Consider the following 25,744-nt stretch of genomic DNA (forward strand, 5'->3'; position numbering starts at 1 on the left):
CATACTAAAATTATTCAGATGTATTGGATTCTGAGTCTCTTACTTTCTTATTGTATAGCGTGTTTAATTGACAGTTGATGTAATTTAAAGCTTAACAGTGTGTGTATCCAGCAAACAGCTGGTGAAAGTCGTGGCTGCCCCGAGTGCCTCGGCGCAGCCGCAGCCGCACCCCTGGGTGTGTTTGTGGACCGCCAGTCTCCAGTCGCATCCTGTGCTCAGGTGAAGCTCACGGTCTATTCCTAACTCAGGCTCCCTCCTAACAGGCCATCCCTATGCAGTTTTCTGCTGGGGCGTGATGAGTCGGTTGTCAGGCTGCTAAAGTGTCCTCGACAGCAAGCAGACGCACGCAGCCCGCCTGGTACATCCTAGACAATTCTGTTGTACTGATATTAAGGACAACAGCATTTTGCCAGAAGCTATAACGAGATGATTTTGTAATAGCAGCATGGTGACACCAGACTCTGTTTTGCAATTTTCTTTAATATTTATGCTGGATAAATAATTTATCTCTTTTTTTTTTTTCAGTTTTTTTTTCTTTTTTCATCTCCAGCATGTTGATATAGACAGGTGCTAGTTTTCCCTGAATGACTAAAGTAAGAATTTGGTTATTTTCTCCCCCTGGGGGGCGGGGGGAAAAAAAAAAACAACAGATGCATCAGCAGAATTGAGCTTCTGGGAATTGTTTCCACATTTCCGTATCCCATCGACTGATTCGGACTAATGAGACATATTAGGATCAGCCCCCACGTTTGAAGGGAGTCACTCACTGATGTGACATGCTTGCCTGTCATTATAACATCCGGGCCGCCTATGCTGAGGTTTCTGAACAATCAGAAAGTCGCGGCCCCTTCAGCTGTCTGTTGGGGACTGCTTGTAGTTCTTCTTTCTAACCCAGGGTTTCTTAACCCCGGAGCTGTTGACGTTGGGCGTGGGATCCTTCTTCCTGCGGGACTCTGTCCTGTGCGTTGTAGGATATTTAGCAGCATCCCCGGCTTAGGCCCACTGAACACCATAGCAACCTTTATACCTGAGAAGGGATAATGAAAACTGTATCCAAATACTGACGGATACCCTTTCCCTGGGGTTGAGAACCACTGTTCCAGAGCCACAGCTCTTAACCACTTACAAGGATAGGAAAGGAAGAATAGAGATGTTCCCATTGTATTTAACCCTCTCTTTCTCTGGCTTCCAGAGACAGCCAGCCCTCCCAGAATATTAGACTTGTAAATAAGGCATCCTTATGTCAACCAGGTCAGTTTCTGCACAGGGACCTATCCAGGAGGGAGCCAAGCAGTATTTCTACCCAAGAACCAGCTTCCATAGGTGCCGGGCTCCTGAGGAAGAAAGGGGGTCTCTAGAGTGGGTGGGCGGGCCCTTTCCTCCTCTGTTGTTGGTTGTGGTCACAGACTCGCTTCTGAGCTGTGTGACAGGTGGGGGTTTCACTGGGGCCTGGGCAGTGTGCTTGTGGGAGCCCTGAAAGGTTCCCCCTGCCCTTGGCTGGGCGTGCAGGGGATGGGAGCAGTGCTTCTTTTTTGGAGGAAGTGCTTTAACCCAGTAGCCTTTAAGGTGACACAGTCTGAGCAGTCAGCACAGGATGGATTTCAGGATCGCTCCTTCCCAGCAGAGAACTCATTTCTAGGGGCCCTTCATATCCAGTCTAGATGAAGGGCACCCCCTGGAAATTGTATCATGTTCCCCCTGCATAGTGCTACACCCAAGTCCCCTTTTCAGGCCCACGAGGGATTCTCTTGAGTTTCTCTCTGCAGACGGGGGCTCTCTGGCTTTTCTGCCGGGTCTGCCCTGACATCCTCTGCGTGGCCGGATAGACTCTGCTGGGCCGGCCTTTCCCTGGGCCCAGGGCCTTGGAGCTGCTGCGGAGGTGCTGTCGGTGTTCTGCGTGTTCAGGCGTCAGCTGCAGCAGCGAGTGTGTGGACCGGCTGGGCTGTGCGCCAGGCAGACCGGGACTGTGCTTTCTGGGCCGCCTAGGAGCTGAGTGTCCCCGGGACAGTGGGATTCACCTCTCCAAGTCTCATTTTTCTTGCCTGCTCAATGGACATGGTGATCTCTTATGGCAGAGTAGCTGAGTGTTCAAATTAAACAGTGAACAGTGGGTGTCTTTCTTAGCTCAGATGCAGAGCAGGCCTTCAGGAAGCCCCACCCGCTCTTACTGTCGTTTTTTCTTAAGGCCATCGAGGTCATCCCCTTGGACAGTGGCCCTCAGCCACCAGGACCCATCCTGCCTGGGGGACAGGGACATGCCTAGTCTCTGCAGAGGGCCCGATCTTTGCAGAAACTGTTGAGAAGAGTCATCATCCGTGGCCCACTTTTCTAACTGAGATGAGATTTCATGCTCGTTGCCAACAGGTTAATAATGCATGCACTTTCTGTGGAATTGTAGGGAGGCGTCATTAATGTCCCCCAGGCTCAGTAGTGTTGTCTGTGAAGTGGGTCTAAGCAGGGTGACGAGGAAGCTTTAGATTAAGTGAGGTTGACACTCAGGCGCAAGGAGCCTCCATGCCCCCAGGCCGGGGGAGGTTGTGTGAGTTGGAATAGCTAACTCATGGAGGACTTTCTCTCTCATTACTTGGCTGAAGTGCCCCCTCTGTGTTCCTGATAACAGACCTGTGAGTGTCTACAGAATGCCCTTTGGGAGAAAACGACGGGAACATTCATGATCTCTGCTTTGTTTCTCTGACAGTGTTTTCACGGCGATGCTTGCGCTGTCGTCCCCTGAGAGGGGGTTTCCACCACGTGTGCATGCATGTGTGCGTCACATGCGCCGTGCACGCTGGAATGTCGAGACTGGACAAGCCTCGTGGTTCCGGAGCACTCTAACCCTGTCCTCTGTGGTCTCCTGGTCTCCCTCTTTAGGATACAAGGCGAGGGCGGAAATGCCCTTGGCCTGACACCCAAGCAGGGGCCTGTAATGATGGGCAGGGGCCTTATGGAGGTCTTGGCCGTGGTCGAGGGCAGTTAGAAATCTCCAAGCTGGTTGTCTGGTGTCTGAGACCTCAGTTCTCGCCGCCAAGCCTTGTCCCTAAAGCTGCTGATAACCAAAGGGTGTATCACTGGTGTGGTAGCAGTTGTTGGTGGAGGGGGCTGACAGATAGTCAGATGGTTTTAATGTGTAGATTCCACTGGGGTAAGCTCTAACAAAGACCCATCATTTCCCAGCTAACCAATTCTTTTAAAAGAACATCTGTTGAAACTGGCAATTTACATTCTTCTTAAAATACGGAGCGACATAATTAACCCTCTGGGGAGACTAATATTAGTTTATTAGAGACAATTTCTAGTTCTGTTTATTTTTACACTAAACGATTTGTTCAGATTGGGGGAAATTTTTTTTTTTTTTTGGTGGGGTGGATTTGCCTTTATTTAGGGCTGGTCAACTTTTCCTAATCGAGGACACACAAGGTCATTGGTGAGGTGATAATACAGGGGTCATGATGACCATCCGTCAGGAACCAGTAGAAGTGTCCTGAAAGGGCTCGGAATTGTTTGACGCTGGAATGATTTTGTTACCGCACTAACTTTGGGGTATAATGAGTGGTTTTCACGGGGACGTGATCTGTTGCTGACGTGTAAGTAACAGACGTGTTACTGACTCGTCCTTACGCAGGTCCCCCGTCTCCCGCCATCGCACAGGCTCCTTCTGCACCCGTCGTTGGCGGCACCCTCTTGTGCTGTCTGCCGTAGTCCCTGTAAACTGATTTACGGTCAGCTGCACTCACTTGTTTCCAGCACTGGGCCGATTCCTGCCTTCTGGCTTGTCGGGGACAGAGAACAGAGAGCCAGGGCCCTCTGAGGCTGTGCAGAGGCCAGAGGGCGCGCAGGCCCCTTTTGTGGCTCAGAGGCCATCTTTGGATTGCGGAGCGTGCCCGCCTGAGCCTCCAGCCGTTGTGCGCTCTGCTGCCCTATCGTGCGGTGAACCAGGCCCACTGCTGTCTTGCCCTTGTTGCCTCTTCCAGCGTGGGGCTCCCCTGGCATCCTGTGCTCCACCGCTTCTCTCCTCTAAACGAGGTGCTCATGAAGGAGCTGCGGGAACCTTCCCCACTGCCAGTTGCAGGACTCATGAGCACGGGTGTATCTGTGTCTCTGAATGAAACTGGCTGTGAGCTCCTGTGAGAGCCCTGCTGAGCTGCCCAGCTTGGCTTGCAAGCCCCTGATCTGGCCTGCTGATGGCTGCAGCCTCTTTCCCTCTGAGGGCAGCTTTGTGCTTCAGCCAAACTGAACTGGGTTCACCAGGCAGAACCCTCGGTGCCAGCCGTGCTTTCTGCCCAGGCTTCCCAGGCTCATCCATCTGTCATCAGACTGCTCTTCATCCTTCAGAACTCAGCTCTTGGTGTCACCTCTTCCCTGAAGCCTTCCCAGACCTCTACTCGCCCAGACAGCATCACCTCCTCCCTCAGTGGTGTGGGCGTTTCTGTATCCTGATCGTTCAGTTACACCTTCGTCGTTCCCATCAGATGGCATGGTTCATGGGGGAAAGGACCGTGTTTTATTCCGTTTCTACCCCAGGCTGGGCACCTAATAGGTGCTCAGTGAACAGTGGTTGGATGTAATTCTCCCCTTCCCCTCCTGCTGGCCTCTACTTAAGATGTAATGGCTTTGGTGTTTTGTTTTGGGGTGAAGTGTAAGAGGGTACGTTGCACGTGTGTGGGAGCAATTACAAAGTCCAGTCACACTGGAAATGGCTGACTCACCCCTGAAGTTTCTTTATTTGCAAGCTGGAAGATGAGAGCTGATCTTGACCTGCCTGGAAAATCTGAGCCTATGAAGCTGCTCTGAATAACAGTCATCTGGGGATGGGGGCGGCAGGCAGCAGATGCCTCTGGGGGCCCGAATGTCCCCTGCTGCCCTCGTGCCTCCTCTCCGTCTCCCTCCTTGCTCTGTTGCCTGCATCAAGGTTCTGGGGCTCACAGCTTTGCTGATCTGCATCTTCCCCTGCCTTTCTCCCTGCAGCTGAGACGTCTGACGTCTAAGTGCGCAGAGCCAGGGCTGTGGGGTGTCCTTCTGTAGACTTCTGAAACTTGGCCTTCTCCCCCGGAGATCCCCAGCTGGCCGCCTTCACATCACAGTTAGCTGAGCACCCAGAAGGTGGGTGACATTGCCACAGCGAGGGCAGCAGACAGTCCCCACAGGTGGCAGTGATGTGTGTACAGCTGATGGGGGAGGTTTTTAAGCTGAAGGCCAGTGAATGCGGCCTATGTCATCAACCACACAGTCTTGAAGGACACGTGTCTTCTGAAGGTGTGCACGCACATGTGTGTGTACATGTGTGTCTCTAGGCTTATTTGACGTTACTGATTTTTCCCCTCTAGCCAGTGGGCAGGTCACCCATGACGTGGTCCACTGGACAGTCCACCTCAGGGACTATTTGGCAATCAAGGCCTTTCTTCTGACTTCCTAGTGACACTTTTATCATCGTATATAAAGCCCGGCTGCACAGTGTGTTGGAATCAAGCATTTGCAGCATCCAGTTCACACTGGATGGATTGGGACTCATGTCAGCACTCTCCGCTACGTCTGGAACCCTGACAGTGACCATGAGGTGATCTCTGACCTTCGCGACACAACCCAGGGCCTGCCACTGGGAGGATTTACCGAAGCCATGTTTCCCTTCCCTCCTAAGGGAGACTGGAATTATGTGGAGATTTTCTGTATGTATTTGGGGCTGGAGGGAAGTTTTATTGTGGTGCTTATGTGCCCTGAATAATTTGCAGCAACTTACAGAGTTATAATTCAGGGAGTAAGTGGTTGTGAGAGAATTCACAGTGTCATACCCAAATGTGTGTTTTCCCTTCATCTGTAGCCTTCTTGACAAATTACCAGGAGTTTTTAGCCCTGTTATCACTGAGTACTTGTGCACCATAAGTATGGGAATGGGGAGGACCAGCGTGCATGCATGCACTCCCAAGTCCTTTAACCTTCTCCAATGCATGAAAGGGAAAAGTGAAAGACAAGTCGCTCAGTCGTGTCCGACTCTTAGCAACCCCATGGACTGCAGCCCACCAGGCTCCTCCGTCCATGGGATTTTCCAGGCAAGAGTACTGGAGTGGGGTGCCAGTGCCTTCTCCGTTAACCATGACAGACACCACTAATCAATCAGAGTTGTGCTCAGCACAGGACTCCAAGTGGCCGTCACTAACCGTCCGCAGTCAGTGCAGCAGATACTCTTTATCTGCCATCCTTGCAGGGTGATGCTTTGATGAAAGCATCACAGTTCTTCCTGAAGAGGACAAGCAGGCCACCTGTGCAGCAGTCACACCTCTGGGTATCTTGTTCCTGGTGATGTTTTGCTGTCAGAGCTTGGCCCACCTTCCAGCACGTGGCTGGGAAAACTTTGAGCCAGTTACCTAAAGGGATAATGCATGTCTTAGAGTTCCACTGCCTGCCCGGATGTGACCCTCACTCTCCAGCCATAAGCTGGGGCTGTGTAATGAAATGTCCTCTGTTAGGAATATGTGTATTAGGACTGGTGGTTCGTGTTGTTCTGGTCTAGAAGCTTTCCTGGAACAGAAAGGATTCCTTGAAAGACCCATTGCAGAGGCAGGTGTACCCAGGTTGAGTGGAAGTGTAGTTTGATGTATGCACAGTTTCAGGAATGTGTCTGTTGCATCAAGCTGTGTCCACTTGAGTGGGTATATAGTGTGTGTCTGTTACTCTCTCACAGCAGAGAAGAGCAGTTGCATTCGGTCATGCCAGGCCCTTAGAGTGTCAGGTGGGTTATTTGTAAAATATCCTCAGGGTGTTTAAAGGGAGTCATTCTTTACAAGTTGTGATAAGTGACATCACCGTGAAAACAACGTAATACGTGTAGCTAAGACCTGTATAGCACTTGGTATGCACTTATATGCAGATAAACCTGTGTAACCATGGCCCTCTTTGTGTGTGCTTTACATAAATGAACACCTAACACTATCTTATACTCATTTTGGAGATGAGAAAACTGAGACACATGGAAGGTAAGCGAGCAGGCTGAGAGCACGCAGCTGAAATAGTTGTCTGACCCTCTAAAGTCTGTGTTCTTACCCACAGCAAGGCACAGCATCATCCGGAAACTTCTCTCCATTTGGATTGATTAAGCAGGGTGGGAATTCTGGACTTCGATGATTGTCAGAAGGCAACAGAGTTGGGGGTCTGGACCTCAAGGCCATGTCTTTGCTTTTGGATTTTGGACAGGTCAGTAAATGAACATGAAACAAACAGAAAGCAGCAGGCACACCGAAGAGCACAGAACCAGCAGCAAGTAACCTCGGAGCCCGTGGAGGGCCCCCTCGTCTGGCAGCACCAGGGGCGTTTCTGCTGCACAGGCCGGGGGTCTCTGGGTGGGGCTCGTGCATGTGCTTTGGTAGGAAGTACCCCACCTCCTGGGTCAGGATGGTCACCGCTTAATGGACTGTACATCAGTGGCTTTGGGAGGAAAAGAAATGTAAGGCTCGGCCATCGGTTGGTCCCTGAGTCAGCACATTGAACTTTTGGTCAATTAGCTCCTCCCCCCATCTTTATGGTATGGCCTTTCCTGTAATTACAGTCGAGATGCTATAGCTGGAGGAAGGCCTGTCAGTGGAGTAAGAGGCTGCTGTCCATCGCGGGGTGACAGCCGGTTCCGAGGGCTTCAGGCCCGTCCTTAGAGAGCCTTGTTATTTCCTCCTCCGCTGCTTTACCCCAGCCCCGTTCGCCTCCATCCACCACCTGGACAGAGCAGTCTTATTCCATGGCCAAGCCCCGCGGGTCAGGACCCCAGACATGATGTACTGCAAAGTAGAGATGCTTCATTGATCTGTATTGTTTTTAATTAAGAATCATTTTAAAAAATACGCATCTGTGTGCGCATAGGAAAAGATCTCGGAAGACGTGTGGCCGGCACTTTGTCAGGCACTTCCCCTGGGGGTGGGCTTGGGTGGGAAGCGATGGGAAAAGAATCACGTTTTGCCTTAGGCCAGCCTATCCTTGGTTTTCTTTCTTTTCATTTTTTTAATAACCAGGGACAAAAAATAATAATAATAATAACAACCAGGGACGACTTTTGTGATTTCAGATGACTCTGTGTCGTCGAAGAATCAAAATCAGTAAACTTATTTTTATTATCAGAAATTCCCTAAGACAGGAACATTTTAGCTGGAAAAATCACCAAGTCTTCTGATCACTTGCCTGAGGGTCTGGATCTGAATGATGGGTTTTCATTCAGCTGGTTGCTGTTTTGGACTGTTTCTCCACTTGGTGTTCCTTTGCTTCACCAGCTCATCTTGGCCCTCTGCCCCTCTGTTTTTCTTTTGCTTCCCCAGGATCCCAGGCGTACCCCCATCCTTGTCATACCTTCTGCAGGCTTCAGGCATGATCTCTCTCCTCTGAAGGGAGTACCCTGCCTCCCCGCGTTCATTCTCCATTTCCCTGCGGCTGAAAGTCAAGCACACGTTTGTAGTCCTGTTTGGTGCTTGGCCTCCGTAAAGCTATAAACAGATGCCGATGTCCTTAGGAATGCAGTCCTAGGAGAGAATGCCGTGTCTCTGACGAACTGGAGGTGGAATTGAAGGGAGGAATCACGTCCATCAGCAGGTGGCTGGCGTCCTGTGGGTCTCTTCCGCTCTCTTGGCAGCTGTTCGAGGTGTCCGTCCTGTCCCAGGACTGTCGCATGTCCCCAGGTGGGCGGTGGTAGATGGGTGGGTGCGTCCCACATGCGTTTGTGCATGTGGCCATGGAAGGCAAGGAAGGATGTGCTGTGCACACCCCAAGCTGCTGGGGCCCCTTTGGAGCATGTCACTGACAACACAGTACATAGAACCCCCGTGCTGGCTGTGCCCTTACGGGCTGGTGACCACTGTGCCCGGGAAGATGGGAGGCTGTCTTTGAGGGCCTGGGTCTGAGATGGGGACAGGTCAGCCCAGCCTCCCAGGACGCCTTTCCCTGAGCCATCGCACAGAAGCAGACAGGTCACTGCTGCAGGCACAGGCCATCACGCACCCGCTTCTCTCCTGTCAGCCTCTGTGGAACCTTCAGGAAGGAGAACAGAGTGCTCAGAAATCAAGGACGCTCACTTTTGCCAAGAATGATGTCCATAGCAAACTCTGGAAGGAGGTGCTATCCAGAAAGGTTCTGCCGGGAGCTGTGGGGGTATCGCATGCTGAGGCCCGAAACCTGTGTGTCCGTACGCCTGTGGCCCTGGCGTGTAGTAGCTGGCAGCCCTCCGATAGGTATGTTTCTACCCAGGCCCGGCACGGCGGTGAGCTGGGTACGGGGTGAGGGTGCGTGCACGCAGGCGACTGGACGAAGCGGTTTGATTCCAGAGCTGTGTACAGCCACACAAAGATCCACCGGCAGCAGGGTTCTTCCAGTGTCACTCAGAATTTGTTCCTTTGCCAGTTTTTTTGTTTTTCCACTAGGCTTTATTTATTTTTTTATAGCAGTTTTAAGGTCGCAACGAGACTGAGAACAGTGCAGAGATTACCCCCGCCCCGCACCCCGAGGGCACGTTTCCTACCCTCCATGAGCCCGCGGAGCCGCATCACCGTCACCTCCAGGCCGCGGTTCACCTTGGTGCTCAGCGCTTGTGTGGGACGTTTATGCATCTGGACAGAGGTCTGGTGACGTGTACCCGTCAGCGTCCTTTTGCCTGGAGTAGATTCACTGCCCTGAGTGCTCTGGACTCCCCTCTCTTCATCCTTCCTTCACCTCTAACCTATGGCAGCCCCTGATGTCGTGACTGTCTCCACAGTTTTGCCCTTTCCAGAACGTCACATGGTTGGAAGCATACAGCTGTCACTAGAAGCGTTTGCAGATTGCCTTCTTTAACTTCGACATAGGCATTGACGCTTCCTCCGTGTCTCCTCACCGGCTCATAGATTTTTGCTTGTGCTGTTGTTGTTTAGCACCAAACAGTACTCCGCTGTCTGGACGAATCCAAGTGTGCTCTTCCATTTGCCCACCGAAGGACATTTTTGTTGCTTCCATGTTTGGGCAATTATGAATAAACTGTCTGTAAATATCCCTGTGTAGGTTTCTGTGTGGACATAAGTTTTCAGCTCATTTGTGTAAATACAGAAGAGCACAGTTGCTGGTTTATATGCTGAGAGTATGTTTATTTTTGTAAGAAAGTGCCAGACTGCCTCTTTAACAATGGCTGGCCAATTTCACATCCCCTCAAGCAGTGAGCAAGGGTTCTCGTTAGCCACACCCTTGCCAGCACTCGGCCAGGCAGTGTTCTGGCTTGTTGTCATCCTAAATAGCAGTGGAGCGGTATCTGCCTGATTTACCAAGGTTTGTTTTTCATTGTGAGTTTTAAATAATCACACTTATATAAAAGTCTGAGATAAGTGGAAAAGCATATTTACCTCTGAAATAAGGACATCTGTGCGGAGTCTGGCAGTTTGCTGGTAACTGAAGCTGGAATTTTTCACTGGTAACATCTTACTGTGACCACTGGCCATCAGGAGAGATCTGAGACTAAGGTAGTGGGTTCTTAGTTCGTATGTTTTATGCTCATGAGGCAACTGATTTTAAGCCATGGGTCTGTTTGGGGGTTATGCCAATGACAATAAGTATTGAAATAGCAAATGGGCATTAGGATAATTGGTTTGTGGGCAGAAATAGTAGCTTATTACTGCCTTCCACCAACACCTTACTGCATATTGGATGTGCTTACTGGTGTGGATGCCCTCACTGCATTGCAGGGCAGTGCCTGGGTCCCAAGGCATCACTGTTGACTGTCTCTCACCAGACACTGTAGTGTTACATTTCAAAACAGGCAAAAAATAAAATAAAAGGTAGACTAATTATATGCTGAAAGTAGTAAAACTTGCGAAAAAAGATGTTTCAAGAAAATTTGATATTTTTAGGAAATTGTCAGGGCCATCAACCTAAAGAGAATACAAACAACTCTGTTAGACTTTCTAGCCTGTACTTTACGGTTTACTCCTACTGCTTTGTAAGTTTTACCCCGTCATCGGTGGGGCCCACTCTAGTCCTATCAGAGCTTGTAAAGTAAGGGGTGAAGGTAACACGTCTCCACCCGCCTTGGAGCAAGGTTTGCTGGAGGGACAGCTTTGCCAAGCTTCACATGCCCTGCCCACAGAATTTGTGATAAAATAAAACTCTTGCCGTTTCTCTTCGCATGGCATACATATAATGCTAGTGCTGGGTGAGGGAACGGTTCAGAGACAGAGAACAGGCTGCATACATTCGGCTTAAAGGGAAGTTAAGTGACATGCAAAAATGGGGAGCTTTCTGTGCTAAGAAAAACCTAGCGGGGATGTCATGTTGTCTTGTTGGTTCAGTGGAAGAGCGTGGCGGTATTTGGTATGGCGATTCCACGTTCTTTTTTCTCTTAAATTCAAAGTCCTCAGCCATCCGTCTCTCCTTTATTGGCATTGAGAGATAAGCACAATAATGATTGAGTTAAGATTGAATATCACGGAGGCGAAAGGAATAATTCTGAGGCCTTTTAGTCTATTAACTATGTGAGGCTTCTTAATAGTTTGGCTCAAGGCAAAAATGATTTTATTCTAGTTTCATCCTCGTTGAGTCAATAATTAACCGACTTTGATTAAAACTGAATTTTACCAAGTATAACAACCATCTGGGCCTCTTTCCTTCCGTATGAGAAATGGCGCGTTCTTCCCTCGGAACAGTTCACGGGGTCCAGGGTGGGGCGTGGGCCTCAGGGCCTCGGCTCCGTCGTAATGCCTGTGCATGGGGAGGCGGTGGTGTTCTGTGGCACCTGCCTCGCTGCCCTCGGAGGGGCCTCCCGCATACGGCGCTGTCTCTCTGGGAGGGACTGGCCCTCTGGGAGCCCCTGGCTCTCCTCCAGCCCCTTCTGTTTTTCTCCTCTTGGCCCCTGTGCCATCTCTCTGCCTTTCAGCTGAGCTAGCCCTCCTGAAGGACCAGGCAGGACTGGTGGGGCTTTGCTGACCTGTGGTGAGCGGCGAGACTCGGGCACCGGGCAGCTGTGTTCCCTGTGCTGGGTACGGAGGGCTCCCTGCATTGCCGCTCAGACACCCTCCCAGCTCCCCTTGGACCGCTGCTTGCCCCATGCTGGGCGGCTTGACACGCCACCCTCTCGCCTCCAGGCTGAGCCTCGTCACGAGTGAGGACCGGGCTTCGTCCGCCCGTCTCCAGCACAGGACTCGATGGCAGCATGGGTAGGCCATATCCATGGAGTGGGCCTGGGAGGAGACTCCAGTCCAGGCAGCGCAGGGCCGTTTTCTCTGGATGTCGAGACCTTGGGGTTTCATGCCATGGAGCTGGGTTCTTCCCTCACTTTTCGTCTCTATGTGCTGTAAACAGCCATTCCTGCTTTTGGCTAGCTGGGGTTAAGTAGTCCCACATCCTGGCCATTTTGAGGCTTCACTGCCTTGAGTCTTTTAGGATGGAGCTAAGACAGGCAGAAGGGAGGAGGTGGGTCGAAACTTTGATTTCGCACAAGGATAAAGAAAAACAAGCAAAAAACAAAAAAACAGTGAAACAGAAGAGCAGGCAAGAGAGGTGGGAAGTGCCTCTTGTGGGTCCGGGTGCGTGGTACCAACACGAGAGCTCCAGCTGAACCCACTGCAGCTTTGCAGTAGCAGCCTGGCTGAGCTTCTGCTGCCAGTCACTGCAATACTAATTGTGTTTGCGAGTGTGTGTGCAGCGGGGAAAAGACGGGCCTTTGAAACAACTGTATGGGTTGCTTGGTGTTTAGTGTGGATGTTAAATCTCCATCCCGGTTGCCGAGATTAAATTGAATCGGCCCCCATGGCCTTTCAGCTTCACTGAGCAGAAAACGTAGCCAACATTTTCACACCTCTCCCTCCCTCTCACCTCTCCTTCCCTCATTCCTTTCTTTTCTCCTTCTTCTGTCTTTTTAAAAAATATATTGCATGCTGCTCACTGAGTGGGTGCCATTCCACTAAGTCAGGCAAACCCCCGGCAAGATGTTCCAGGTACATGGTTTCAGAGCGCCTGGCTGAGACACCCGAGCGTCTGTGTGATGGGGTGAGCGGATGCCTCATGACCGTTTACAAAAGGGGGAGTTCATTTTGGGTGTCCTCGATTATTTCCCAACTGCCGCCATCCAGCTGGACTGGCTCTTTTGAGAACACCTGTATGTTTGTGCTGGAAGCTCCAGTCATATCATTTAATCCCAAAGCTTTTTTTTTTTTTTTTTTCTTTCTATGATGAATTATTCAGGCAATGTTTTCCAAAGTTGTCATCAATCAGGACAGACCCAGAGAGAACGTGTGCGACCACACCCATGCAGGCCCCGAGAGGAATTGGTGTTTTCTGGCTCCAAGAAGTTCCAGAAAAAAGGATTCAAAGCCAGGGGCTGTCCTTCTCTGGGCAGTGAGCAAAGCAGGTACCACACTCAAGCTTGCTGATGTTTAGGCTGGATTAAAACCCAGCCAGGGAGATGTGCGCAGCCCTGCGGGGGTGGGGATGGGGTGAGGCTTTTTATCCTTAAGCGGTCACCAGTGTCGGGCAGGGCAGAGGGTCAACTGGGTGCCAGCGACTGAGTCTCTCAATCAGTGCCCACAGAATTTTAAAATGCACCCTCCCCTCTGCATAGATTTTTTTTTTTTTGGTATCATGAAGAAGTTTTTGGAAGACTGCCTGAATATTGTAAAAGAAGAAATAGGCAGACAGGTCGGTTCAGATATTTGTGTTTGTGTAAACATTTCGGCATTATTGGTACAAACCATCAGATGGTGGGGCTGAGGATGACCACAGACCACTGGCCACAGCCACACACAGGGGTTTGGATAGGAACGTGGGAGATGGGAAGGAATGGAAAGTAGAGACATGATGCAGAGTCAAATGAATGCCGGCTCCGTTTCGCCCAGCTTCCCTCCTCATTATACTCCAGCTTTGTAGCTGGCTCTCTTCCCAAACAGTGGTACTCAGCTTTGGCTGTGCGCTAAGACCACTGGGAAATTCTTTATAAATAGTGATGCTCCAGGCTGATTGAATCCAGATCTCTCAGAGAGAGAGAGAGAGAGAGAGAGAGATGTCCTCCTGGAGTTTTCTGTGGAAAGTTTTTGGGAGCGTGGAGCAGAGTCAGATCCCCTTTGAAAAAGCCACATTGGGCTTCCTGCTTGATGCAGAGCTTTTCTGTGCTTCTCTGGAGGCTGTTACCCTTTCCTCATCTTCTGTCTTCCTGGAACACTTTTATGTCCACTGGAACTTTGCAGGGCCTGCCCGCCCTTTGCTCTCCAGTATCCGTTAACAACAACAAAAAACCCAAACAGCTCACTCACACACAGTGCGCCAGCCCACAGTCCATCCATGTGAAGTGTAAACTGCAGATTTTCTTGGTATATCCACAGCATTGTGCATCCGTCCATCACCACCGTCACTTTTAGAACATTCTAATTAGCCCAGGAGATCCCCACTCCCTAGCCATCATCCCAAACGCCCCTTCTTCCAGCCCTTGGAATCTGTCTTGATGGGTTTGCCAGTTCTGGACATTTCCTATAAATGGAGTTATGTAATCCATGTAATCAAATTGCAAACATCCGTTGGATCATCAAAAAAGCAAGAGAGTTCCAGAAAAATATCTACTTCTGCTCTATTGACTATGCTCTTTGACTGTGTGGACCACAGCAAACTGGAAAATTTTTCAAGAGATGGGAATACCAGACCACCTGACCTGCCTCCTGAGAAATCTGTATGCAGGTCAAGAAACAACAGTTAGAACTGGACGTTGAACAACAGACTTGGTTCCAAATCGGGAAAGGAGTACGTCAAGGCTGTATATTGTCACCCTGCTTATTTAACTTATATGCAGAATACATCATGAGGAATGCTGGGCTGGATGAAGCACAAGCTGGAATCAAGATTTCAGGGAGAAATATCAATAACCTCAGATATGCAGATGACACCACCCTTATGGCAGAAAGTGAAGAAGAATTAAAGAGCCTGTTGATGAAAGTGAAAGAGGATAGTGAAGAAGTTGGCTTAAAGCTCAACATTCAGAAAACTGAGATCATGGCATCTGGTCCCATCACTTCATGGCAAATAGATGGGGAAACAATGAAAATAGTGACAGACTTTATTTTCTTAGGCTCCCAAATCACTGCAGATGGTGACTGCAGCCATGAAATTAAAAGACACTTGCTCCTTGGAAGAAAAGCTATGACCAACCTAGACAGCATATTAAAAAGCAGAGACATTACTTTTCCAACAAAGGTCTGTGTAGTCAAAGCTATGGTTTTTCCAGTAGTCATGTATGGATGTGAGAGTTGGACTATAAAGGAAGCTGAGTGCCGAAGAATTGATGCTTTTGAACTGTGGTGTTGGAGAAGACTCTTGAGAGTCCCTTGGACTGCAAGGAGATCCAATCAGTCTGTCCTAAAGGAAATCAGTCCTGAATATTCATTGGAAGAACTGATGCTGAAGCTGAAACTCCAATACCTTGGCCACCCGACATGAAGAAGACTCATTGGAAAAGACCCTGATGCTGGGAAAGATTGAAGATGGGAGGAGAAAGGGACGATAGAGGATGAGATGGTTAGATGGCGTCACCGACTCAATGGACATGAGTTTGAGTAAACTCCAGGAGTTGCTGATGGACAGGGAGGCCAGGCGTGCTGCAGTCCGTGGGGTTGCAAAGAGTTGGACATGACTGAGCGACTGCACTGAATCCATGTCTTTTGTCTTTGGCTTCTTTGATTCAGCATCATGTTTTCAAAGCTCATCGGTGCTGTAGCATATATCCATGGTTTTTCTTTTTAAGACTGTAGTATTTCATTGTATGGAGAGACCACGTTTCATGGATCCATTCATCAGCGGGTGGACAGCTGCATCTTTTCCAGTTTCGGGCTCCTGTCAATAATGCTGCATTGAACATCCGTGTGCAGGTTTTAGTGTGAATTATACTTTCATTGCAGCATCCTTCTGTGTCATCTCTTGGGCAGTATCATCTTAACCATCAGGGTAGTGTCTTGCATCAGAAACAAGTCATAATTAGCAAAGCAGGCAGCTCTGGGTCATGGGCACAGGTGTCTGGGGGACTCTCACTCTACCTGCTGTGTGACGGGAAGCTGTGAATTGCTCAGCTTCTCCAGAGAAGAAAGGAAAGTGTCCCAATTCCTCCTCTTGCTCTTCCATCCCCCCTTCTACAGATAGCAGAGAGCAGCTTCCTGAGAAAGGAAGGTGCTGTGCTCTGTAATCCGTATGAGGCCTCAGTATTGTCTGCGTTATTCATGAGTCCACATCTCACACATTCCCACTGAACATACGTGTGCACCTTCCCACAGCCCTGCCTTTCATGTGTTAACTGACTCTTTTCAAAATTGATGAGGCCTAACTCACAAGCGAAGTCTGTCTGGATTAAGGGAACCTGAGAATCGCTATTTATGTCTGACCCGAGGAAACTCCCTGTAAGCTGCTCATCGGAGGTGCCCGCTGAGAGCATGCTGGAAAGATGGGGTCCCCAGTCCCCTGGTAAAAGCTGGAGTCTTTTCTCGCTCCATTTTACCTGCAGTAACAAACACTAACCCAGCAGACTCACAGGTCCACCTCCGCTGATGGTTTCATTTTTGTAAATTTAGTCTAAAAACTATATATGCTGCACTTCTGATTTTCCTTCCTATTCCCAAGTCTTCACTGTGGATTAAAATATATTGTAAAATACAAAACACTTCTATCAAGGTGGTTTAGATAAACTAAATATGCCTGTGACTTAACTAACAGTCAGGTGACTCTTTATATTCTACTTAAAGCACCATCCATGTGCTATGCTTTTCGCATTTGCATTTTTAAAACTAGAATCTCTACCTCATTAAAAATGAAGTCTCTCTTGACAACATTCAGTGTGCCTTCATGCTAATAAATGTTTATGCATCGTCTTACCACCAGGGGGCATTGTGGTTTGACTGTCCATTTAAACAGCCCGCAGTCTATCAGTTTACCCAGCAAAGAGGAGGCCTGGGCCTATTTCTGATTCCTTCCAAGAAGGAATCGTATCTGGAAGAGAACAGATGTCGATTCTTTTTCCTCACTAGCAAACGGTAGTGTTGTCAAATTTGCTAAATTTAGCAGTTGAAGATTAACATGCAGTATATAATATGCATGTGCCTAACTGTACAATAAATAGTAAATCACATTTTTATGCTTTCTCTGAACTTGGAAGCTGCAAGTTATTTTTTTTTTTTTATTCCCTGGGTGTTATGAAATAAATAACATTGAAATACATTTTAAAGATGTCAGTCAGGGGGAAAAAGAAAGTGCTTGGCAACTGTGTTTGATAGATTTCTTTTATGATTAATTCTATTAAGTTTTAATGACTTTAAAGATATAAAGCTAGAAACCACAAAACTAGGCATGGTTAATAAATAACTGAAATACCAGGTGTATAGAAATGCATCTGTGGAAAAATGAACTCATATATTCTCTAGGATGTACTAGGAAACAGCTCTTTGGCAAGTGGAGAGAGTCAAATATCCCCAAAGCGGGGGGAAAGTTTAAAAACAGTGAATTCAAGAAGATTGTCTTTCTTAGGGAAAATCCTATGAGAAAGATACTCTCCAAGATTCACAAGTATAAATTAAATTATTTTCCTAACCAATATTTATCAGCAAGACAGTTGTTCTCTCAGAATGCATTTCTCCCTTGTGGGTTTGTTAAACATCTTTGGACAAAATTTCAAGAATTTCTCAAGAGCTTCTCGTCACAGTTTTCTTCCTGGGCTCCTCCAGCACGGAAAGGGCCCACGTTGCTTTGTTGTTCTATAAATACTCAAAGGACGGGCTGGTCCCAGAACTGGGAGTAGGGTGGCAGACTTTTAGTAATACTGCCTTATTTTTTTCCTTCCTTCTGCACTCAGAACTGATGGAATATGACTCAGTTCTTCCTCAAAGCATCTCTGTGAATCGGGGAGGAGAGAAAGAATTACTTCTAGGTTCCAAACAGCAGAAGGGAGGCTCGTCAGGGGCTTGCAGGCTCAGCGTGGACTCTGAAACACCCCGCTTCAGGGGGCCTGCGGGTTCACGCCTGGGCCCCTCCGCTGGAGGCACAGCTGGATTCTTTACTTCCTGCTGCTGCTGCTGCTAAGTCGCTTCAGTCGTGTCCGACTCTGTGCGACCCCATAGACGGCAGCCCACCAGGCTCCCCTGTCCCTGGGATTCTCCAGGCAAGAACACTGGAGTGGGTTGCCATTTCCTTCTCCAGTGCATGAAAGTGGAAAGTGAAAGTGAAGTCGCTCAGTCGTGTCCGACCCCTTACAATCCCATGGACTGCAGCCCACCAGGCTCCTCCATCCATGGGATTTTCCTAGAACACCTCAACAGGAGTTCTGAAGCTGAATGGTTTAGAAACCAAACACCCGTTAATTAGCATGAGTAATGACTGGGCAGAGATGCACGGCTCCCGGAAGAAGCGTGCATAAACGTGTATGTTTTTGTGCCTGAAAAGAGACAAGTGGTGTATCTTGCACGATCCCTTCTCTCCACGCAGGGTTCTCACTCCTGAGTGTTTCTGAGTCTCCGGAGCTCAGTAGGTACCCTTAGGAGCCATCACAACAGGCAGCCCTCATGCCCTAGAACTTCAGATCTAAAGATCTTTTAACACACAGAACTGAGTTTTGAAAGCGCCTGGCCCATTCCAAACGAATACCAACTCCCAGCCTCGAGAATGCCTGGAGTGAGAAAACAGGGAACATTGTTCTTTTCTGTTGATACTATTTCATACTGAGTCAACACCCTTGCCAAGAGTCCGAGGCGGCTCCTGGCCTGACAATGCCTTATTTAACTAGCCTAGTTTCTAGAATAAAGTCAGAGGGCCCCCCCGGGCCCTGCTCAGTGGCACTCAGGTCACCCCAGAGCTGGAAGAGGCCAAAGCAAATACAGTGGATCTTTTGCTCCCTGAAAATCATCTTCTTTCTGGGCTGGGACGCACATTTGGCCCTGGCAGCCGGGGAGCCTGGGCCAAGACCGGATACCCCAGTCCTCCAGGGCTCTCAGGGCACTGGGATCTCAGGGACCCTCGTCTCCGAGCCAGGGAGCCACACTCAGAGCCCAGGCTTTCTGCTTGCTCCCCACTGGGGCAGCTGCTGGGCGGTGTGGGGAGCCAGGGCCTCATTCTTGGCCTGGCTGGGTCTTGGGCTCTCCCGGTACCCAGAGCACGTCCGCTCGAGGCTGGAAGAAACTCGAAGCATTTGGCCGGGAGGAGGCGACCGGTTCCAGCTGGCCCCAGCGCTGCGCTTTAAAAATTACCCAGATGAACTGATTCTGTATCGGGAGTGGGTGGAGAGGCCGCAGAGGAAGATTCGGCCTCTCTCCCCCTAATCATGAGCGATGTGATTTGGAGAGAGAAGCCGGGGCTTGGCTCGGGAACCTGCGTTTCCTTGGCCAGGCTCCAGAGGGGAGGAAGGCTCTGGAGGGACGGCACAGGCATGCCGCGTCCACTCAGCCCCTCACCCGCCCCGCTCCTGGGCCCTCTGCTGGGCTCGGGTCGATCTGTGCCCCAGAGAAGGTGGATCGACTTGGGGGTTGGCTGCCTTGAGAGGGAGGCCACGGGCTTCAGGGGCGGGGGTATCGCTTCATGGCTGTGAATGAAGGACACTGGAGGCCGGAGGCACCCCTCCAAACATAACTTGGCCCCGCGCTCTCCCTGCGGACAGGAGGGCTGCATGCCCCTGGCCCCGCGCCCACGCGCGTTCTTGGCTTGCGCAGACTTTCTATGTCGCTCCCGCCCCAGAAACGGCTCCCGCCCCAGAAACGACTCCGGCCTGTGACTTGGCCAATCTCCGCAATGAAGAGTAGCACTCGGATGCTCATAACCTTTTAACCTAACAAAAGGCAAAAGGAAGGGGTCTGAGCCTCTTCCTTCTCGATTCCCTCCATCCCTGGCTGGCTAGAAGGTCCAGCTAGCATCTCCTAAAAAAAAAAAAAAAAGCATCTACCCACCCACGTGCTGATGGACAAGTTAGAGACCTCTTTCCAGGTGGTCCTTTTTCCAGCACCTGCCCAATGATGCCTGGACCCAGGGCTGCTACACTGCTAGGCAGGGAGGGCTTGGGCGTTAGGGGGCAGACTCTCTCTGGAGGTGCGGTGAGGACTGTTTCTTTCTTACCCAGGTCCTGTTTTACGCAAAGCCCCAGTTGCTTCAGGTCAGGTGCCTCCTCATCTGTGCCGTTGCAGTAAATACGCAAGAAGCCAGCTCTTTCTAGCAAGGGCAACATTATCTCGAATAACATGACAGACGGTGAGAGTGCTGTCATATTCGGCCAACAGAGAGCAGAGAAGGAAAAGAGTCAGAAATGGAGTGGAGAAAGTATGAATGATCTCTGTGTGTTGACTCTTTTAAAAAAAAACACACACACAAGATTAACAGCAATACATACATATAAATATTTCTTTCTGGCCAGGCACCACAGATTAGATTTCATGTTGAAAATGTAAATCTTGCCTGGGAAACACCGATGTTCATTTTAAGCGACTGACCCTCAGGGATAAAAATAAAAAAGGAAAAGGGAAACACGCCGTGTTACTGACAAGCGATAGGATGTTCTATTTTATATCTCGCAGCTCTTTTACAACTCTGGCATTTCCAGGGAGCACTTTGGAATACTTTTGGTCCAGTCCGTCCATAAGAAGCTGCCTGTGTTTTTATGTTTTGAAAAGATGGGGAGAGAATGCCATGTCCCGTTAGGTGTCTCGTCCTTGAGCTAACAGCACACAGCATCGGTGTCACCCACGTGCTGTCTCTGCCCTTGACACCCTTTGAGAAATGTGCTGGGCTGTCCAGCCAGGTGAGCTCTGTGCTCCCTGATACACACCTCCAACAGTCTGGGAACGCGTCTGAATTGCAGTATGTATCAGGGGAAACGCTGCCTGGCTACCCATCAGGTACTGATGCTGCTTTCTCTGTCCGCCCCCCTCACCTAATAAGGTGTGGGGGAGCCTCCATGTCCTCGCCTGCTTGGACTGAACAGAATGACTTGACCCTCTGACTGCAGGGCACAGCTGACTGCCCTGCAGAAGAGGCCCGGCTCACCTTGCCTGGATGTCAGGCTATCACTGTTTTCCAGACTCAACGCCCACCCCGATTCTCACTCTCTTATTTCTCAAATCAATTTTTGCCTCGGAAGTAACAGGTTTCAGAAAATAAGAAGGTGGCGTGTCTCTCATGTGTAGTGGAAAGTGGGCCATGCCGTCAGGGTCAAATTAACAAAAGAAGAGCTGCTGGGTGGTCGCAGGGACGAAGGGAGAAGTGAGTGTGGATGCTGATGGGAGCTGGTCCACGCAGGGGTTGCTGTGTGGGTCACGCGGCGGGGCTCCCTCTGCGTGGCCGTCTCCGTGCTGCGCTTCTCCTGGCGGAAGGGCGGGTGCGGGTCCATCCGCCTCCTGTGTCTTTGTGAAACCTCCTCAACTCTTTCCAGGAACACATATTTCATTGTCTGCTGTGGTTACATCTCGATCCTGGGATCCCCTGGCTGTGTTCGAAACTACCTCCCTCTCAAAGAAAACAAGAGGATTATGCCAGGAGCATCTCTTTCTGGTGTGCGTGTGCGTGTGTGCGTGTGGCAGGAGCATCTCTTCTTGGTGTGTGTGTGTGCATGTGGCAGGAGCATCTCTTCTTGGTGTGTGCGTGTGCATGTGTGGCAGGAGCATCTCTTTCTGGTGTGTGCGTGTGTGCGTGTGGCAGGAGCATCTCTTCTTGGTGTGTGCGCACGTGTGTGTGGCAGGAGCATCTCTTTCTGGTGTGCGTGTGTGTGTGTGTGGCAGGAGCATCTCTTTCTGGTGTGTGTGTGTGCGCGTGTGGCAGGAGCATCTCTTTCTGGTGTGCGTGTGCGTGTGTGCGTGTGGCAGGAGCATCTCTTCTTGGTGTGTGCGCGCGTGTGTGTGGCAGGAGCATCTCTTTCTGGTGTGCATGTGTGTGTGTGGCAGGAGCATCTCTTTCTGGTGTGCGTGTGCGTGTGCGCGTGTGGCAGGAGCATCTCTTTCTGGTGTGCGTGTGCGTGTGTGGCAGGAGCATCTCTTTCTGGTGTGCGTGTGCGTGTGCGCGTGTGGCAGGAGCATCTCTTTCTGGTGTGCGTGTGTGTGTGTGGCAGGAGCATCTCTTTCTGGTGTGCGTGTGCGTGTGCGCGTGTGGCAGGAGCATCTCTTTCTGGTGTGCGTGTGCGCGTGTGGCAGGAGCATCTCTTTCTGGTGTGCGTGTGCGTGTGCGCGTGTGGCAGGAGCATCTGTTTCTGGTGTGCGTGTGCGCATGTGGTGTTTGTGACATGCGTGTCTGCGCTTACAGGCTCTTTGGCACCATTTCCAGTGAGTCCTGGAGAAGGAAATGGCAACCACTCCAGTGTTCTTGCCTGGAGAATCCCAGGGACGGGGGAGCCTGGTGGGCTGCCGTCTATGGGGTTGCACAGAGTCGGACACGACTGAAGCGACTTAGCAGCAGCAGCAGCCAGTGGGTCCTCCCGGCCCATCTCCCTGGAACCAGCAGTGAGCTTAAGCTGGCAGAAATGTTGTGACCCAGTTGTTAAACACAGATACTAGTAAAACTTAAATCACATAAACTTACTTTTTAATAAATTATATTCAAAACAAAGCTATTGAATACTCAGAGTTCCTCGGTTCGTAGTCCTTTTATGACCTCTGCCTGTTTTTATCTGTGCTTCTGAGTCTTCCTGGGTCTGAATGGCAGAAATGCCACAGGCTGGCGAGCAGCTGCACGTGGTCCTCAGCCCCGCACCGGGAGGTGACCTTGCTAGTCTGCAGCAGCCTTGGGAGTGTTTACACCATGGAAATAGGCAAAAGCTATAAACCAAGCCTTGGTTGATTGTTTATATTGTCTTAGTGGAAGAAAAGTAACTACAGTGTTAAGTGTGCAGGTTAAATATATGGGTATCAAGACTGTAGTCATTACCTTATAAAAAGGAGGAGGTATTTCCTTAGCACATTAATTAAAAAAAAAAAAAAAAAAAACTATTATCCAGCTTACAGAAGCCACTCGTGCCACTGAAGACTGGGTGACATTTCAAAATAATGACCATCTGAGTTATTTTACTTTCATCTTACTGGTTAACTTAAAAGTATCAACCAGTGTTCATTAGCTGCATCTTGACCTTGGATGCAAGAGTTAGGCAAGAAGCAACGAAAGCATTGGGTGAGAGTAAGCTAGTCCTGTGAAATTTATAATGAAGAATGTTGCATGATTCATTTTTAAATAGTGTGCCAACATCTTTCATATCGGTAGAATTTATAATGAACATGTGTAGAGTTGGCCCTCCTTATCCATGGGTCCCCCACCTCTAGATTCAGCTAACTCAAGTCATAAATATTTGGGGGAAAAGAGCTCCAGAAACAGCTGAAAAGCAAAGGTTGAGTTGGCCGCATGCTGGCAACTATTAACAGAGCGTTTGTATTGCATTTACGGCTATTTGTATAGCATTTGCATTGTATTAGGTATTACAAGTAATCTGGAGATTAAAGTAGAGGAGCATTGAATGTGCTTAGGTTATATGCAGATACAGTGCTATTTTATGTAAAAACCCTGAGCATCCTGGGAAACGCGTGTCCACGGGGGTCCTGCAGGCAATCCCAGGAGGATCCAAGGGCCAGCTGTGTGTACATTTATAGGCATGCCTTCATTTTTGGCAAGCAGGAATACTGGAGTCAGTCAGCTGCCAACTTGGGAAAATGTTGGAGGATTCATTGAGATGGCGTGTGCAGACGGGTCTGCTCCAGTGCCTGATGCAGTGTCGCCCAGACGGCTGTGGTCGTCAGCTCTCAGTCCCGGTGACCATTGGAGGGAGCAAGGTGACATGTGCCTGCACTGAACCGAGAGCAGACTCATCCCCGCTGATGGGCCGCCCGGCTCGCCTGCTCGAGACTGCATGCCTGTGGTCCCAGGACGTTCATTTCCCCAGCGCAAAAATCCCTTGAGCCAGGCAGATTGCAAGTCCTCCCCATTCTCTCGATACTAATGGCTCTGCAACAGGCTGTACCTAAGCCAGAAAGAGGCAGGGGGTGCGGTGGCTGTTGTTCAGGTAAAGGCCGCTAGTCACCTCCCACCTCTCCACCAACAGTCAGGGACCGTTTCTGTCTGCTTAAACCAAGCCTTTTCAGAACGGTTTAGAGGTACCCCTTCTGCCCAGAGTCCCTGACCTTTCCAGAAGGATCTGAAGTCTTTTAAGAGCTGTGAAATGATGCGAACCTGAAATGTTCACTTGAAAAACAAAAGGAAACATGACGCCACCTGGCCACCCCGTGGAGAAAGACCGGAACCTCGCAGAGCTCTTAGGCATCGCGGGCTCTTTGAACTTGCGGGCCCTTTCTGTCTCTGAGAGCCCGGCGTCCTGGCTCCCAGGCCTGTTGCGTACAACAAGCCCAGGCCCCTGGAACAAAACCATTCCAGAGTGATCGCGGTACCTCCTGGCTCCCACATCCTGCTCTATTTCTTGTTATTCTAGTTGAGTACTGCATTCAGACAGAGGTTGCCAATAAAGTTTATTGTAGGAGCCGCGTGTCAATATCTGTTGTACCCCCCGCCTAGGGTGCTTGTAATTAAAATGCCACAGATAGTCCGGGAGAGGCATGAAAATTTGATGGCAAATTGATTTCAGGTTCATCTTGAAATTTGTCCTCAGCTGGACTCGATACGCCTGGCAGCCGGGGGACGGCTTTTGTCAGAAGGGTCTGCTGGAATGAGACAGAGCTGTCTTGATCTGAATATTAAATACGGCGTGCTGTTTATGACAGATGATTCCTTCAGTGCTAAAACACACAGCTACTTCTCTTTACACATTCTTATCCATTGAATGTGTAAGATAGGATCACATGGATCTACTTTACATATGAAAAGAAGTTGTGTGAAACTCTCTGGGCATAAGAAATAAAGAGTTCTAGAAAGGCTGGCTTCAAACACAGGATATTCTGTCCAACATTCTAAACCTGGAAATGCCCCTTGGATCTAATTTAAGAAAGCTAGAAAAATAATGGTAATCAAGGTGGCGTCATCGACTATCACAGCCTGATAGCGTGTCCTTAAAGCAGTGTGTTGTGGAAAAGAGAAAAAAGCCATTTTTGTGGGTGAAAAATCCCAGTATCTAATATAACGAATTGCCGGTTCTTGTAAACTCGCATTTAGGCGTCACATATACAAGCCATTATCCTTATGTATTGTTCATGCAGAAATGCACTGTGATGATAACACGATTTTAGAAATGTATTTGTTTTTAGAGTTTAATTTGAAAAAAGGTATGAGGGAAAATAGCGTGGAGATTTGAGCGTTTTTTAATTTTTAAAATGCGTCGTTCAGTTGAATTAACTGTGTGCAGGAAAAGCCGTTTTATAATCTGAGACGGTTTATTGGGCAATTAATTGTATTTACTTTAGAATTCGATGTGTGATTAGAAACAGCATTGGAAAGAGCAGTATTCAAAGGGGTGCCTTCCTTCATTCCTCTGGCAAATAAGAATTGAGCCCTTCTCTGTGCAAAGCAGAACTGGGTGAGAAGAGAGTCCTAGGTGGGGACTCCAATGAGACCCATGTCCCAGGCTACCCTGTCATTTATGTGTATCAGATATATATGAGATAATATTTTATTATATATATGCATTACATATAATAAAAATATAATGTATAATAATATTTACTAATATCATGAAATGATAATAAGTAATAATATTATATACTCACTTATATGATACTTTCATCAATTTTTAAAGAATGCTTGAACTGGTGATGCCCACATCTGCCCAACTGGCTTAAAGATAAATGAAGGCTGTAGTTTCATTCCTTCTATAATGGAATATTGAGATGGAAACAGA

The 25,744-nt window shown here is 49.2% G+C and overlaps 2 protein-coding genes across 9 annotated transcripts in view; both read left to right on the top strand.

The window, feature by feature from the left end:
- WWOX (WW domain containing oxidoreductase) overlaps positions 1 to 25,744 on the top strand; it is a 930,720-nt gene that overhangs the window by 307,304 nt on the left and 597,672 nt on the right. The window contains exon 9 of one of the 8 annotated variants that reach the window (XM_005218399.5): positions 1 to 25,744. This exon is cut by the window's left edge and continues 27,643 nt beyond it; it is cut by the window's right edge and continues 41,289 nt beyond it. The gene's annotated coding sequence lies outside the window, so the exon portion shown is untranslated. 8 annotated transcript variants of the gene reach the window in all.
- Positions 21,533 to 25,744, top strand: part of LOC132342707 (keratin-associated protein 5-1-like) — a 45,501-nt gene continuing 41,289 nt past the window's right edge. Inside the window, exon 1 of the mRNA XM_059877049.1 lies at positions 21,533 to 25,744. This exon is cut by the window's right edge and continues 41,289 nt beyond it. Coding sequence (XP_059733032.1) covers positions 21,533 to 22,444 — 912 coding nt within the window. The 3' untranslated portion in view covers positions 22,445 to 25,744.

Source organism: Bos taurus, chromosome 18 (genome assembly GCF_002263795.3).
Source record: "Bos taurus isolate L1 Dominette 01449 registration number 42190680 breed Hereford chromosome 18, ARS-UCD2.0, whole genome shotgun sequence".
Taxonomy (NCBI): Eukaryota; Metazoa; Chordata; class Mammalia; order Artiodactyla; family Bovidae; genus Bos; species Bos taurus.